Source organism: Hydra viridissima, unplaced genomic scaffold (assembly GCF_058129835.1).
Source record: "Hydra viridissima isolate aposymbiotic clone 2 unplaced genomic scaffold, HvirCarnegie_v1 scaffold_16, whole genome shotgun sequence".
In the NCBI taxonomy this organism is placed as follows: domain Eukaryota; kingdom Metazoa; phylum Cnidaria; class Hydrozoa; order Anthoathecata; family Hydridae; genus Hydra; species Hydra viridissima.
The window spans coordinates 1,123,204-1,137,656 of record NW_028324315.1 but is presented as its reverse complement, the minus strand read 5'-3'; the positions used below and the strand labels follow the sequence as shown (position 1 = coordinate 1,137,656).

Below are 14,453 nucleotides of genomic sequence, written 5' to 3'. Positions count from 1 at the left end.
GTCATTTTTTAATGCACAATAACGTGGATTACTATTCGAATTTTTTACTTTTTTTTTGGATTGCGTTGGTTTAAATGTTCTAACTTTTTTCTCCCCACTTTAATTTATTTTCGAATTAAATTTACTAAGTCATAAAATTACTATAGTTAAACTTTTTAAACTAAATTTAACATTTTTAATTGAATTTTTTACTTTGTAAAACAAGATCTCAGACACTTTTGTCGTTTTTTTTTTTTTTTAAAAAAAAAAAACGACTAAAGTTCAGTAGTTTTTGTTTTTTTTTAAAAAAAAAATGACAAAAGTGTTTCTGTAGTTTTTTTTTTTTTTTTTTTTTTTATAAATAATTTTTTCTGTAGTTTTTTTTTTTAAAAAAAAAAAAAAAACTACAGAAACATTTATTTCATTTTAAAACGTCGCGCATCAGGTTTTACTAGTTTGAGTACATTTTGACAGGGTTGGCATTAAAAAACTCACTTAAAAATACCCACTCAACAAAGCCTGCCCATTAAAAACCCGCTTAAATAGAAACCACCAAAAAGAGTTTTTTTTTTTGAGAAGGGTTGGCAGGTTCAAGAGTTTTTTTTGCTACAAAAAACAAACTTTTCTTACCTTTAAACCCTAATTACTGTTTTTTTTTTTTGGTTGTTTTTTTGTTTTTGTTTTTTTGCAGGTTTAAACCAATAATATTATAAACACAAATATTTTTAAAGTTTAAATCAACTCTGTAACCGTTCAATGCATTCTTTTTTATGAAAAAGTATTTATGTATTACTTTACAGCTCTCTCATGGTGCAGCCATTTAGGCCTCATTATCTGCGCAGATAGCAAGCACATCTTTTTCATATTAAGTTTTTATCTCTACAATTGCTTCATTGAGGATTTTGAAGAGATTATCTGCGGTTTTCATTTCTTCTTCGGAATTAACAATCTTTGCGCAAAAAACTCATTTTTTCCATCATGAACCCAATAAAATCCAAAAAAACCAGTAAGACCCGAAGAAACTCACTGGTTGGGATATCTTAAAAAATACTTGGGGATTTCCAACTTTGCATTTTGATGACAAATGAAATGTATTTGTGATTCAGCTATCGACATTGTGAAATATCATCTAAAATGTAATATTTTATTTGAAAATGCGATTTATTTAAAAACTCATTTGCATAATTTAGATGGGCTTCAAAATGAATATTTTTTGGTGAGTTTTTTTAAAAAACATTAGGAACAAAAGAAGGCTGAAGATGAAAGAATATTTGAAATTTTTTTTCATCAAAACGTGAGCCCAGGTTATCAAAATATTTTATTTGCATCTTAATATCGAAACATTATTTTTGCTGGTAAAATTTCATTGTTAGAATCAACAATTAAAATTCCTTTGAATGTTTATTCATTTACGTTGTTGTTTTTTTTTCATGGAAAAAGGAAAATCTTATAAATATTATTATGCGTAAAAATATTTACACAATCGTTTTAATCATTAATAGTTGTAAAGACTTGGTTTATTTACTGAATATTTATTGGAGAAGTTGTATTCAAACACACCCAAAGGAGATTTTTTTGGGTGCCATACTTGATTGGGATACCATTTCTAATGTGGATACAAAATCTAATGGAAATACTATACTACTAATTCATTTTTGGATATTTCGATTATTTGGAAATAATTTATTTAACGCTAAACATTTTTTTGTCTAAAAGAGTATGAAAATATTTTCAACATCAAATAAGAATTTAAAGAGCTTTCCTTTTTTTTTATATTTTAGCTAATTTAAATTATATTTTCAGTATATTTTCTCTACTAACTCATGGAGAAAAAAGCTTACTAAAGCTGGCAATTTAGCCAGGCTCTAATCTGATTGGTTAAAACTAAATGACTTAACTGAGGAAGTTGTATGTGATAATTTTGGATTACCATCAATGATGTTATTTATGCTTTTTGGGCAGATCTTAGAGACGAGAAAGATGACCTTCTCAGCGTCTTCGCAAATGGCGGACATTTTTTTTTAGCAGCGAAGAAAATTGAAAAACTAAATAGAAACTTGTTGAGTTTTAAATGAAAAGCAAAAAAAAAAAGCAAAAAATTTTGTAAAAGAAAAGATCGAGTAAGGAGAAAAGAAAAACAAAAAAGTAAAAAGAGTAAATAAGGCATTTCAAAAAGATTTTTCGGTTAAGGGGGCACAACCCTATTAAAAAAGTGTAAATTATTGAAAAAATTAATTTTTCAAAAATACACTTATTTTAACTCAAATTTATCGTAGAAACTATTGCTGATTTTTAAATTTTTGCTATCTATGCTGATATTGGTCAAAATTTCATTTATTTAGATGTTCATTATTTAAATTACCCTAGCAACGCGCATAGCAACCGTTTTTAAATGTTGTTTTTCATCTTTTTAAGCCCTTTTTTCAAAGTTGATTTTGGCTAAATAATATGATAAAATGCAGATGAGAGTGGCAGCTACACTGAGCTTGGTTGCAAAGACAGAAATTGTTCACGATTAAAAAATGCAAGTTGAAAAAATGGTGAGAAGTATAGGATGCGTCGCAAGTTTCTGCGTGGAGCGAAAAAGAGTAAGGGAAGTGAAAATAAAGATAATGAGGGTTTGTCATATGGAGCAGGAAGTTTTTAATGTTTATATCAAATTAGTTTTATCATTCTTGTTTTGTAATACTTGCAGTTTATATGAACATGGCATTTAACAGGGAAAAGTAAATTTTTTTTACCATTTTAGCTTTTTATTCATTCGCGAGTAGAAAAGGGTTATTATATAAGACTTTTGATAAATAAAGTACATCTATTGTTTGAATATAGTCTACAGTGCAATACTTAATAGATAAAAAGGCTCCAGATAAATATAATTATTATTAACAATAGAGTTAACATAATTTTTTTTTTAAACCTTTTTTTCTAAGATTTCCACATTTTCCTAAATTTGCCTGACTGTGGCAAAGATATTTCAAAAACGGTTTGATTAAAACTTCTCATATTTTGACAGATTGTTTATTATGTACAAGGTTGTGCAATAAACCTCAAAATTATAAGAATATATGTGTTAAAAATAAAATATAACGATTTTTCGGTCATTATGGGGGATAAAAATATCATTTTTTTTTTGTATCCTTCAAACAAATAAAGCACGACCCCAAGGAATAAGTAAGTTGTTAAGTTTTTGAGGTTCATTGCATACCTCTAACATCAAGCTAGTTAAATGCCAAATTTTATTCTATGTGACCTTCTGCATTTTGAAATATTTTTGCCACAAAATGGTCAATTCTTAAGTTTTTGCCCCCTAAAAATTGGTCCACAGAGCAACCCTTTCTTTTTTTTTAATTTTTTTTTTTTTTTTTTTTAATCTTAATTTTATTATGAATTTACTTAATAAATAGAAAAAATTATTTAAATATCAAAATTAAAGATTTTTTTATTTATGGGGTTGTGCCCCCTTAAAAAAACTTTTGTGAAAATCGTAAAAAAATATTACTATTGAAAGTCAAAAGATAAAGTTGATTTTAAAACTAAAGATAAAGAAAGAAAAAGTAAAAATCAATATCATTTTCAAGTTAATAATTAAACAAACCAATACAAGAAAACACAAAAACTGTTAAAATAAAAAAAAAATGCTGTTAATGAAAAAGAAATTCGAAGTATGAAAAGTTTTTATCAAAAGATTTTAATGTTAACTAAGATTATGTTTTAACACTAATAAATCAATAATAAGTTAGAAGACTCAAGTTAATATATTATTTTTATTCTTTGATAGTATACTTATATGTACTTATTATACATATTCTTTCTTCTAGATTTCTTTCTTCTGTAAGTCACTTCGATTTTTCCGCTTCTTTTGGGAATATTTTTTTACAATCTTTTGGATATACTTTTTCTTACAGTTCTTTTTTTGTTACAAACTTGAAGCATATGCCTTAAAGCGGTAGCTGAAAGTTTCTCAGCAATCCAATGTGACCTATGTGACAAGTGGATACACATAAAATGTGATCGAGTGAACAAACTGATATGAAAAAGTCAAAACTTTAAATACTTGGCACTGCCTAATCTGTACAAAAAGATTTCTTCCTTTCTCTAATATTTCTGATTTTGAGATAAAAAAATACCACACTTGTAGGAAAAGTACTGAACTTTAACCTGGTAATCTATCTGATGCAAACTTGAAGAACCTTTTTGGAAACCTCAATGACTTATCTTACACTTCAATCAACTGCAAATATGTAGATGTTCCTAGGTACGATGATTTCTCCTGAAATTCTGTAAGTTATCTCCATATAGTGAGGAGGGAAAATCATCTCCATATTGTAAGGAGGGAAAATTATCTCCATATTGTGAGGAGGGAAAATTAAGTTAAAAACGACGATGGGAAAAGACGTACGCACGAAGACTCAACCTGTCATGTAAACAAATGATAAAGCGGAATGAAAAGTTAAAAACAACGATTAAGAAATACGTACACACAGAGATTTTTCACCTTTTCAGGTAAATAAACACGAAGATGATAAAACTCAATGAAGAAAAAATTAAAAATAACGATTAAGAAAAGACGTACACCCAGAGACTTATTTACCCGTTAAGTAAATTAATGATAAATAGATATAGCAACGAAACAAATAATAATGGAGAATTACAAAACCTCAAAAATAGAGTTAGTGAGGACTTCTTGAATAAGCGAAAATGAAGGAGAAAGAGGACTTCTTCTTGAATAAGCGAAAAAGAAACAAAAATAAACTTCCTAAAAAATGTTTAAAATCAAAAAACTGTTGAATGAAAAGTTTTTTTAAAGTTTAAACAAAATCATAAAAGTGTAAGCTTCTTCTTCTAAAGTTTACAGATATTACACAAATTTTCTTAGCCACTTCTTGCCATTTATTATTATAAAAAAATATTTAAGAAAGGTATAAACGAATTGATAAATATAGAGTCAAATAAAAGTTTCGCCGACTCATCAACACCAATCTTGAAACTAATTTCAAACCTCCAATCGTTTTTAATAATTTCTTTACTACGATTGGTTCAATATTTTATCGAACGGAATTCCAAATTCGACCAAATCCTAATAACAGCTCTATTTATATTCAATCAATAACGAAAGAGGAAACCCTTGGTTAAATAAGTTTCACTATAATAGAAAGTAAGATTGTTGGACCAAACAGCCTTCCAACAAAACTTCTCTGACTAGCGTCAGAAATTCTATGTAAATCACTACATATCATTTTAAATAATTCATTCTGCAAAGGAATATTTCTTGATGCCTGTAAGCATCAAGGTATTCAAAGTATTGCCTAAGGTATTCCAGTCAGATCTATGTTTGACTACACCAACTAACGTCCGGTTTCTTTTCTTTCTAAATTAAGCAAAATCTTTGAAAAAGTTTAGCATAATAAATTATACAACTTCCTAAACCAAAATCAATGCTTATATAAACACCAGTTTAGTTTTAATAAAAAGCATTCTACAGCTTACGCTCTTACAGAAAGTATAAGAGTTGCTCTTGATAATGGAAACATTGCCTGAGGGTTTTTATTTGATTTACAAAAAGTTTTTGACTCCATAGACCATGACATTCTCCTATCAAAACTTTAATATTATTAACTGTATGAGGCATACAGTTGTTGCAATGGTTTAGATCAAACCTTTTCAATTGTCAACAGTTTTTTTATTTTAAATGGCATCTTCTCAGATATTAAAAACGTTTGCATTGGTATTCCTCAGGGATCCATATTAAGTCCTCTTCTCTTTATTATCTATATCAATGATCTTAATCTTTCTATCAAACATTCAAATACGTCATCTTAGTTGATAAAATTCCGCTCCAACATGTTAACCAGGTGGAAGCATTATTTCAGAGACTAGAAGAAACCCCTATGATAAATGTTTTTAGGAATTGCTAAACATAAAGAATAAATCTATTTGCATTTTCACAGATGCTAGTGAAGCGTAAGAGTTTGTTACTTTCCAACAACTTTTAAACGGCACGTCGAATCACTTTGACAAAAAGCAAGAGTCCGTTAAAAAGCACCAGTATTTCAAGCCTTAAGTTACATGGCTTGAAAATATGGAGAGAGGACAACTAAAGTCTTGAAATTTGAGTTACGATTAAGTTGAATTAAGCTATCGCATCATACGATTATATCGTATGATGCGATAGCTTAAATGTGCTATGGTTGACCAGAAAACTGTTAAAAATTGAAACTATTTGTTGTCAACCGCTCACGATTAATTCGTAAACAGAGGTAAAACAATGAAGGTACACAACAACAAAGATTAATTTACCTGATTAATTAACTACAAGGAAAGATTATTCACTAGAGGAACAGCAGTGAAAGATTTTTTACGCAACAAACACAGTGGCATTGGCCGAAATGATAAGCTAATGTTGAATATGTTAGAATTGTAAAAAATTGTAAAAGTAAAACTGTAAAAGTTAAAACTGGAATTTATAAAGCCAATAGACTGTGTCATCTCAAATTTAAAAATTTATTATAAGATGGATTAGAGTCTATTTTGTAGCGAAATGATCGGACATGTTTAAAAAGCGAGAGCACGTTTTTGTAAAAATACCAACACGCGTAAAATACCAACGCGCGTAAAATACCAACACGCGTAAAATAATTACGAACGTCACCAACAGCAGCAAGATGATGGCGTGCACTTCTTTAAATCATCAAAAGAAATATATTTTTTTACTTTTAACTTCATGCAAACTCAGTATAAATAAAACTTGTTACAACGTTTTATAACAAGAAATGAACAAAAAGTGTGAAAAGTGAAATCTCCAAAACATTTAAATAATTGATGAATAAGTTTAATCAGATGCGGATCACTGAAAAAATTGTAAAAAGTTATAAATAATATTACTAAAAAGTTATAACAAGGTATAATAAATATTACTAAAAAATAAAAGAAAACAATAATAAATAATATTGTATATCAAAAAATAATAGTATTACTAAATTATAATTGACGACTATAAATATTTTAAAAATATTCGTAGATAATATAAAATAGTAATATAAATAAATAACAAATATAAATAAATAATAAAATTCAAATTAAATATTACTGATGATTAATTTCATATCTACAAACTATCCATACTTTAAACATTACATAATTTTTTTACAGTTAAATCTTTTTACTTCCGTTAAAATAATTTTCAGCAATTAACGTTTCTATCACAACTATTCATTTACAAATCAAGTTACACAACAAACCGTCGACAGAGATGACGACCGCTTTCTCTTCAGGTCGAACGGTCAAAGTAACGTGTTAAACTCACACTCAATATGAACTGGTAAAAGCAAACGAAACGTTTACTAAGACCAAATGACATTACCATGTTTATTACCTTGCTATCAATTTTTTTTCAACTTGTATCGAGCCAAGAAGTTCAATCAGGTAAATTAAAGAGCTTTTCTTCAGTAATTTATAAGTTTAAAAAAATTAAAAAAAAAAAAAAAGAAAAAAAAAATACAGTAATTCTTGATAAACTCATAAACAGACTTTATTTAGATTTTTGCATCGGTAAGGGTATTCAGAATCCTCATCCTGATCCTAATCAATGTGACAAATTTGTTACTTGCCTTTTGGATATTGCGTATGTGATTAGTTGCCCATCACCTCTTCATTGGAACGCAAAGCTCCATATATGCGACTGGAAGGAATCAGCTGGGTGCCAAAGTAACCGAAAAAAAAAAAGTTTATTTTTAAAAATAGATAAGAATTCTAGTATTTACCGAACGAACCATTTTCGTTAAGTAAACAAGGGTATTATAACGAAGTAATTAGTAAATGAATTCTTTGATTTTTGTTAATCGAGGCAGATGTTTAGCGAATATTTCGGATTGTACAGATTTATATAACTTTTTATACTAGCTTTTCAGACTACAGCGTCAGCATTTACAATAGCCACAACTACAATCCCCACAACCACAAAATTGACCACGACAAAAGGAGGAAATTTATCGCTATCGAGTTAGAATATTTTTAAATTTGATATTTATTCAAACTATCCTAAATGTAGTTTCAAATTATTTTCTTCTGGCAAGTTGTAAAACAAAAAAGAAACCACTAAAACGGTGTTTTTTTTTAAAAAAAGACGTCTTTTGTTTTTGTTTAGCGGTTACCACGCCAACTTCAACTTCCACTCCTTTTGTTCCAGTAAAAAGATTTTACGGTAGGTATATATAAAACTGGCTTTGTTCTGACTTTTTAAATAATTCTATTGTAAGTAGATAGTAAAAACTAAGTGTAAAATATATGTAAAAACAATAGGCGTTTTGTGTTTTTTTTTTTTTTTTTTTAAAAAAAAAATGGTTTTGATTTGGTAGATGCAGCAGCATTTTGCGACTATTCAAAATGTCTTCTACCTAAATGCAGATGCGGTGGCGAAGACATACCAGGAGGGCTATCTCTAAATCAAACTCCTCAAATAGTGCTTCTTACATTTGATGGAGGTGTTAGAGAGAGCAACTATCTCATATACAAGCAACTTCTAGATCCTGTTTATAAAAACCCTAATGGTTGTCCTATTAAAGCTACATTCTTCGTTACACATGCAAATACGTTTTATGACAATGTCAAAGATCTGAGTAACAAAGGTAACATCTCTTCTTTTTTAGAGAACTATTTTGATAAATTCACATATGGTAGAATGATTTTACAATGTTTTTAGGTCATGAGATAGCAGATCATTCGATCACCGACAGAACGCCTGATACTTGGTGGAAAACGGCAAGTGTATAAAAATTCTAAAAGTTATAAAGATTAACATTCATCAGCAATCAGATAACAAGAATGCACTGACGCAAAAAATGTTGTTAAATAAATCACTGTAATCATTTTTTAGTCGACTTATGAAGACCTTGAATTAGAAATAATCGGCCAAAAGCAAAACATCGAAAGAAGTGGTATTTCAGGCGTCAAAGGATGGAGAAGCCCTTACCTTGCCATCGGAGAAAATACTTACAAAGTCCTGGGAGATAATGGTTTCCTATACACAAGTTCAATTTCTCTTCAAAAGGGTCAAAGATGGTGGCCTTACACGCTGGATTATCTAAATAAAAATCTTCCAGATCTTTGCCCCAATTGTCCAAAAAGTAAGTAACAATGTCCAAAAATAAAGTAAAATTGTCCAAAAAGTAAGCTTACAATGTTTTATTTTTATCTTCATTTTATTAACATTCAAGAGGTTTGACGAAAGTCAAATGCTTTTGAGTTATACTTAGAAACTTCAAAAATACTTCGAAGTAAAAATTCTTAGATTCTTATCCCGGCATGTGGGAAGTACCTTTAAACCAATGGGACGATGGAACAACCTCATACACGTGCTCTTACTTCGATGCGTGTTTTAGAAGTCTAATTGACGAAGACTCAGATTCAGTTTACAGACTATTCATGGATAACTTCATAAAGTTTTACAAAGATAGAAAACAGCCGTTTACTGCCTTTGGACACGGAGCATTTTTTGATCATTCTTCATATACGTGGAAAATCGAAGGTAAATCGTCCACACAATACAATTTAATATTCTTGTATTCTTAATTAAGTTTTTTTTAATCATTCTTTTACATCTTCTATTTTTAGCCAATTTTTATTGTGTTTTCAAATTTTTTAAATAGGCTTCTTAAAGTTTTTGAAAGAAATCAATAATTTACCTGACGTTTACATAGTTACAATCTCACAAGCTATTTCGTGGATTCAGAATCCCACACCTCTCAGTCAACTTAAGGATTTCAAACCTTGGCAATGCTGAATCTTTTAATGCTGAAGTTTTAAGAGAGGTTTTGATAATGAGCAGAAGGAAAGTGCATCAGATGATTGAAACGAGATATTTATCAAAGATTTCAGGATACTTAGTTCAGTGCAAAAAGTATGAAAAGTTGCTTATAAAAAAGAAAAAAACTTGTTTCTGAAACTTGAAATTACTTTTAACCAGTAGAAGCACAGCTGCTTCCTTCTTTCCTCTTTCCGTTCCATCTCATTGCACAAGGTCATTAACCTGAACTGTTTGAGAACCCTGGGTGACGTCTCATATGAGTTAACCCATTCTCTTTATGAGCTCTTCAAATTCTTTCATTTAAAAACCAAGAATTAAAAACCAGAAAAAAATTGCAACTAAAACAAAAGAGATTTATTAGAAAGCATGGTTGACATTACTATTCGACAATATCGTTAAAACATTTTTGAATATATGTTCGAGAAATTATGTGAATATTTAAATTGAATAATTCTTTCGTATAACATCTGTAAACATTACAGAAAAAACTCCATTATTTTAAGGTAAGATTTGGGATGAAGTACCAATATTAACACTGTGAGGGCGGGGTTTTCTATGCGCACGAAAGATGGGAGTGCGGCGATCATGTGTGCGCGGTTGTTTGTTTAGCGTGGAGAAAAGTGTAAAGGTGTTGCTAAAATTTTTCAAATGTTAATCCATGAAGTAAGAACAACAACCCCTCTTACCGCATAGTGGATCATGTGTGATCATAGTGGATCATGTGTGATCCAAAATATAATTTATCCTTTTTTTTTATTACCTTAACTGCATAGCGTGCCATATATGTGTAACAAAATGTATAACAAAATAATTTATCATTTTTTCAACATGAAAAATATATTTTTTTAAAAAATAAAATACAGGTGTCTCTTTATTTCGCTTTTTAAGTATTATTTATTTTTTTGGTTAGTAAAAAAAAAATCATGCAGCAAGGTATAATAACGTCTACATCGAAATATTTCCAAACTTACCGCTGGTTTTTCTTTCCTTACTTAGATTACTTAAATAAATATTCTCAACTTTTTCTCTCATGAAAATATTCTTTTATTCTTTACAAATATTCTTTTAACATTTGGGAATACAAAATAATATATTAACACCGATAACAATGCGTAATCAATTCGCTCAAATATTTTCTCTTACCACCTTTGGACTCGTTACCAAAGTGTCTTTCTACATTAGAACTATACTGTAGGCCTTGAATCTGAAACTTTTTCAACCAATGCAGTCTCAGTATATTTTTTTTAACTTCAGTTGCCTTTTTTTGGTTCATACTCTTTAAATTCTAAATTTTCCCACTCATTAGATTGATTTGTAGCGTTATCCCTTTTTCCTACCATTTAGTACCATTTCATTCCGTGCCATTTTGTTGTCTGTCACAATCTACATGGGCCACATCAGTAAGCTTATTAAACTTTTTACCAAATCAGTCTAATTAACTGTCTTTCAAATGGAGCGATGAGTCTTCCTGTCTTGTTTACGTCGTAATTACGTATTTATTTATAATTTAAGAGTATTTTTTAGAATGCAAGTAGACTAATGCACTTATTCAGGCTGATAAGTTGTTTTTTTTCTCCATTAAGTTCATTTATTGAACGCTGTTTGGGCCATCATAGGTCAGGGCTTTTCCATGAAAAAGCTATCACCCTTGGGTTTCTATATATATGCAGGTATGTATGTATTTAGGTAATACATCTTTATTAAAAAAAGAAACTTTTTTAAATTCAAAGTGACACGCTTTCAATTTGACGTAAAAAATTTAGTTTAGAATGCGAGAAACCTTAAATTTAGATAAAGAAAAACTAAATTATTTTTTAAAAATTAAATTATTTTTTAAAAATTAAATTATTTTTTAAAAATTAATTAATTTTTTTTTTATGCTTAAGTTCTTTTTAATTACTTTCACGGAATTAATTACCGTTTACATAATTTAGTAGTGTATCCAGCAACTTAATAGATCTAAACAATTTATATTAAAACAAACAAAAAAATCCAACGTTTTCTATTTTTATTTATTTTGTCTCAAAGGAAAATTAAGTTGTCTAAGTTGAATCAAAGGATTAAATTTATTTAACGATTATGCTAATCTATCCCTAACGCGTCGCTTTCATCAAGATGTTGTTTCCATTTACTATTTTTGGTAATATCTATTACATACCCTCCTTTCGTATTCTTTTTTTTTTTTTTTTTGAGCCAATAGAAACCATGATAAAATTATCCTCATTTCGTAAACTACAATTAGTCTCGATTCAAGTAAAAGAATGGTTTGTGGCTAGACTGATTTAGACAAAGCGCCAATAGAATGGCGTACAAAATTGTCGATTATCTTCTAATCTGCAATTAGCTAAAATTTTTCTAATACTGATAGTACCTAAAAATATTCTTGACATCCGCTCTCATTAGATTTTTGGAATCACATTTGCACACAGTTAAATTCATTTCATCTTTGATTTACACATTTACATTGTGTATATAATGTTTGCTTGCCATCACTTTCACCAATAGCATTTATTATAAAACCTAGTTTTAAGCATAAAATAGTTTTTCAATTCATCCTTCCTCTTCTTTCAATATTTATTCTATATTTTTGACATTGTAATGGTAGAATTATCAGTGTCTAATTTACTATATCGTATTCCGGTAGAATAGCCTGTGGAGCTTGAGCCCTAATGCTTAAGAAAGTCAGTGTTTTAGTACGTTGGTATCTTTGGAGACTGAAGTCTGCGAGTGATTTTGAGCAGAGCAATTTGCATCTCTATTCGCCATGCTTTAGGCCTTCATCTCTGCGCTTTCGTCCTTCATTCGTTTCTTTTTACCATTTTCTGGGGTTGACGTCTTTTACAACTTCCTGTTTGCGCATTATTTATCGCAAGCTTAATAGATGTTAACGGCTTCTTTTTTATATTTATTTTTGTGATGTTTATTTACATGTTTAACCAGCTCTTCTTGACATGTTTGCTGAACGCAATGATATTTGAATTGCAAAAAAAGTTCAATAAAAATCATATGACCTTCACAAGTGTAAGCATAACTCATACATCAAACATTTTCAATCGCTATCTTTAGATTACATTGCGCTTCTATAATTTGAACCTAAACATGTAAGTCAGTTAGCTTGTTGTTTTTAGTGAGTCTGTTAAATTTTAAATTGCAGCAAAATCAAATTTACCTTAAAGAAACTACTCATAAATTTATGGTTGTATTATTAAATCAGATCCGTCTTGTCCAATAGGCACTATGCCTAAGGCATACAAAGCTTTTAAAGCCCCACGACGTTTCTGGTAACCTACGATAAAAAATATGTACAAATAAAGAAGAAAAGAAACTAATTAAATACAAATCAGGTATTAAATTTTCAACTCCAGCAACAGATGTAAACAAACACTAAAGATTGTGTAATCAAAACATTAAGAAGCAATATCTTTATACCACAGGTATCTTTTACAATCGGTGAACAAATATTTTCGTCACTACGTTGTGTAAAAACCTTTTTAAGGAAGGTAAAAACGATTACTATTATTAACATAATTTAGCCCTTAATGAACATCACCATGTGACATTAAAGTGACAACTGCAGAAAAAAAGTTTTTGGTTCTCTCTCGAAAAAAATCTGGGTAATTCATTGCGTGTCCCCAGCGCCTACGAAAGTGTTAAGACGGCTCTGAAATAAATGGTCATAAATAGTTGTCATAAATGTTTAAAATTTATGAATACAATTTTTACTTGTGTTTAAATTTGATAAGTTCATGAAATGTTAAACGGAATAGAGAATTTTAGTTAATAAAACTTTTTTCTACCATTATCAGCAATGGCACTCAATAGCGCATTAGCAGCAGATAATTTGGAAGAGGGTTTGAATGAAATTTGTAGAAATTGGAAAGGACATGTTTTGAGACATTGGAGATGCGCGTTAGTAAACAGGTCTGATAAAACACTTGTTGCTTTAGGAACCACCCCGAAATCAGGAAGCCTAGCAACAGTTTTGCCTGATATCCCTCCAGGAAAAACAGGAATGTTTGTATGGGAAAAAACAAGAGGGACTGCTACTGGCGCAGTTGGTGTTGTTCATTATCAATATGGTAACAAAGTTCTAAACTTAATGGCATCCATACCTTTTGATTGGAATATATTTGGCGCCTGGTGCAATGCTCGCGTAAGTAATGAAAAGGAAACTTTTCAAAATATGTATTATGGAAACAATAGTTGTGCTTACCCTACTAAAGCAGGAAATTGGGGAAGCATTGATGGAGCAAGAATTTTCCTTACTGCCAAGAGCCATGCTAAATTTCAAATCTATTTTGACGGTTAAATTGAAGTTTTCGTTTTTTTAACGAAATGGTTTTAACTGGATTAGTTTTTTAGCAGCTATTACTTATTATTAATCATTGTTATTATATCAAAATTTTGTATCAGATTTCATCCTATTTGCTTAAGTTGATAAGTTTTAATTCTTCACAGAGGTTTTTTACAGGTAATTCAACCAATAGTTTGTTTTCTGGGCCCTACCCTTACGGAAATACTCCATGGGAATTCAACGAGTAATCTTTAAAACTACATTTAAACCCAATGGAAATCTATGGGACAACATGGTTGAGCCTTGAGTTCCTATGTTTCCTATTCATGGGCTATTTTTTATACATGGGTTTCATGGTTATCCCATGGGTCCCAGTTG

The 14,453-nt window shown here is 29.6% G+C and overlaps 2 protein-coding genes across 3 annotated transcripts; both read left to right on the top strand.

The window, feature by feature from the left end:
* Positions 1–7,186: 7,186 nt before the first annotated feature.
* LOC149877231 (chitin deacetylase 7-like) lies at positions 7,187–9,919 on the top strand. Of its 2 annotated transcripts, none has more exons than XM_090074079.1 (9): positions 7,187–7,401; positions 7,516–7,683; positions 7,879–7,977; positions 8,123–8,179; positions 8,340–8,603; positions 8,678–8,736; positions 8,852–9,101; positions 9,266–9,502; positions 9,624–9,919. In XM_090074079.1, exons 1-9 carry the CDS (start codon positions 7,341–7,343, stop codon positions 9,755–9,757), a joined length of 1,329 nt encoding a protein of 442 aa, XP_089930205.1. In that variant the 5' UTR covers positions 7,187–7,340; the 3' UTR covers positions 9,758–9,919. The 2 variants fall into 2 exon arrangements, with proteins under 2 accessions (XP_089930205.1, XP_089930204.1); XM_090074078.1 differs by having other exon boundaries at positions 7,193–7,401; positions 8,334–8,603.
* Positions 9,920–12,763: 2,844 nt separating this feature from the next.
* On the top strand, positions 12,764–14,236 carry LOC145181672 (hydra actinoporin-like toxin 5). The gene is made up of 2 exons (XM_090074182.1): positions 12,764–12,882; positions 13,588–14,236. The coding sequence occupies exon 2, from the start codon at positions 13,590–13,592 to the stop codon at positions 14,088–14,090; it is 501 nt and encodes a 166-aa protein (XP_089930308.1). The 5' UTR covers positions 12,764–12,882; positions 13,588–13,589; the 3' UTR covers positions 14,091–14,236.
* Positions 14,237–14,453: the final 217 nt, after the last annotated feature.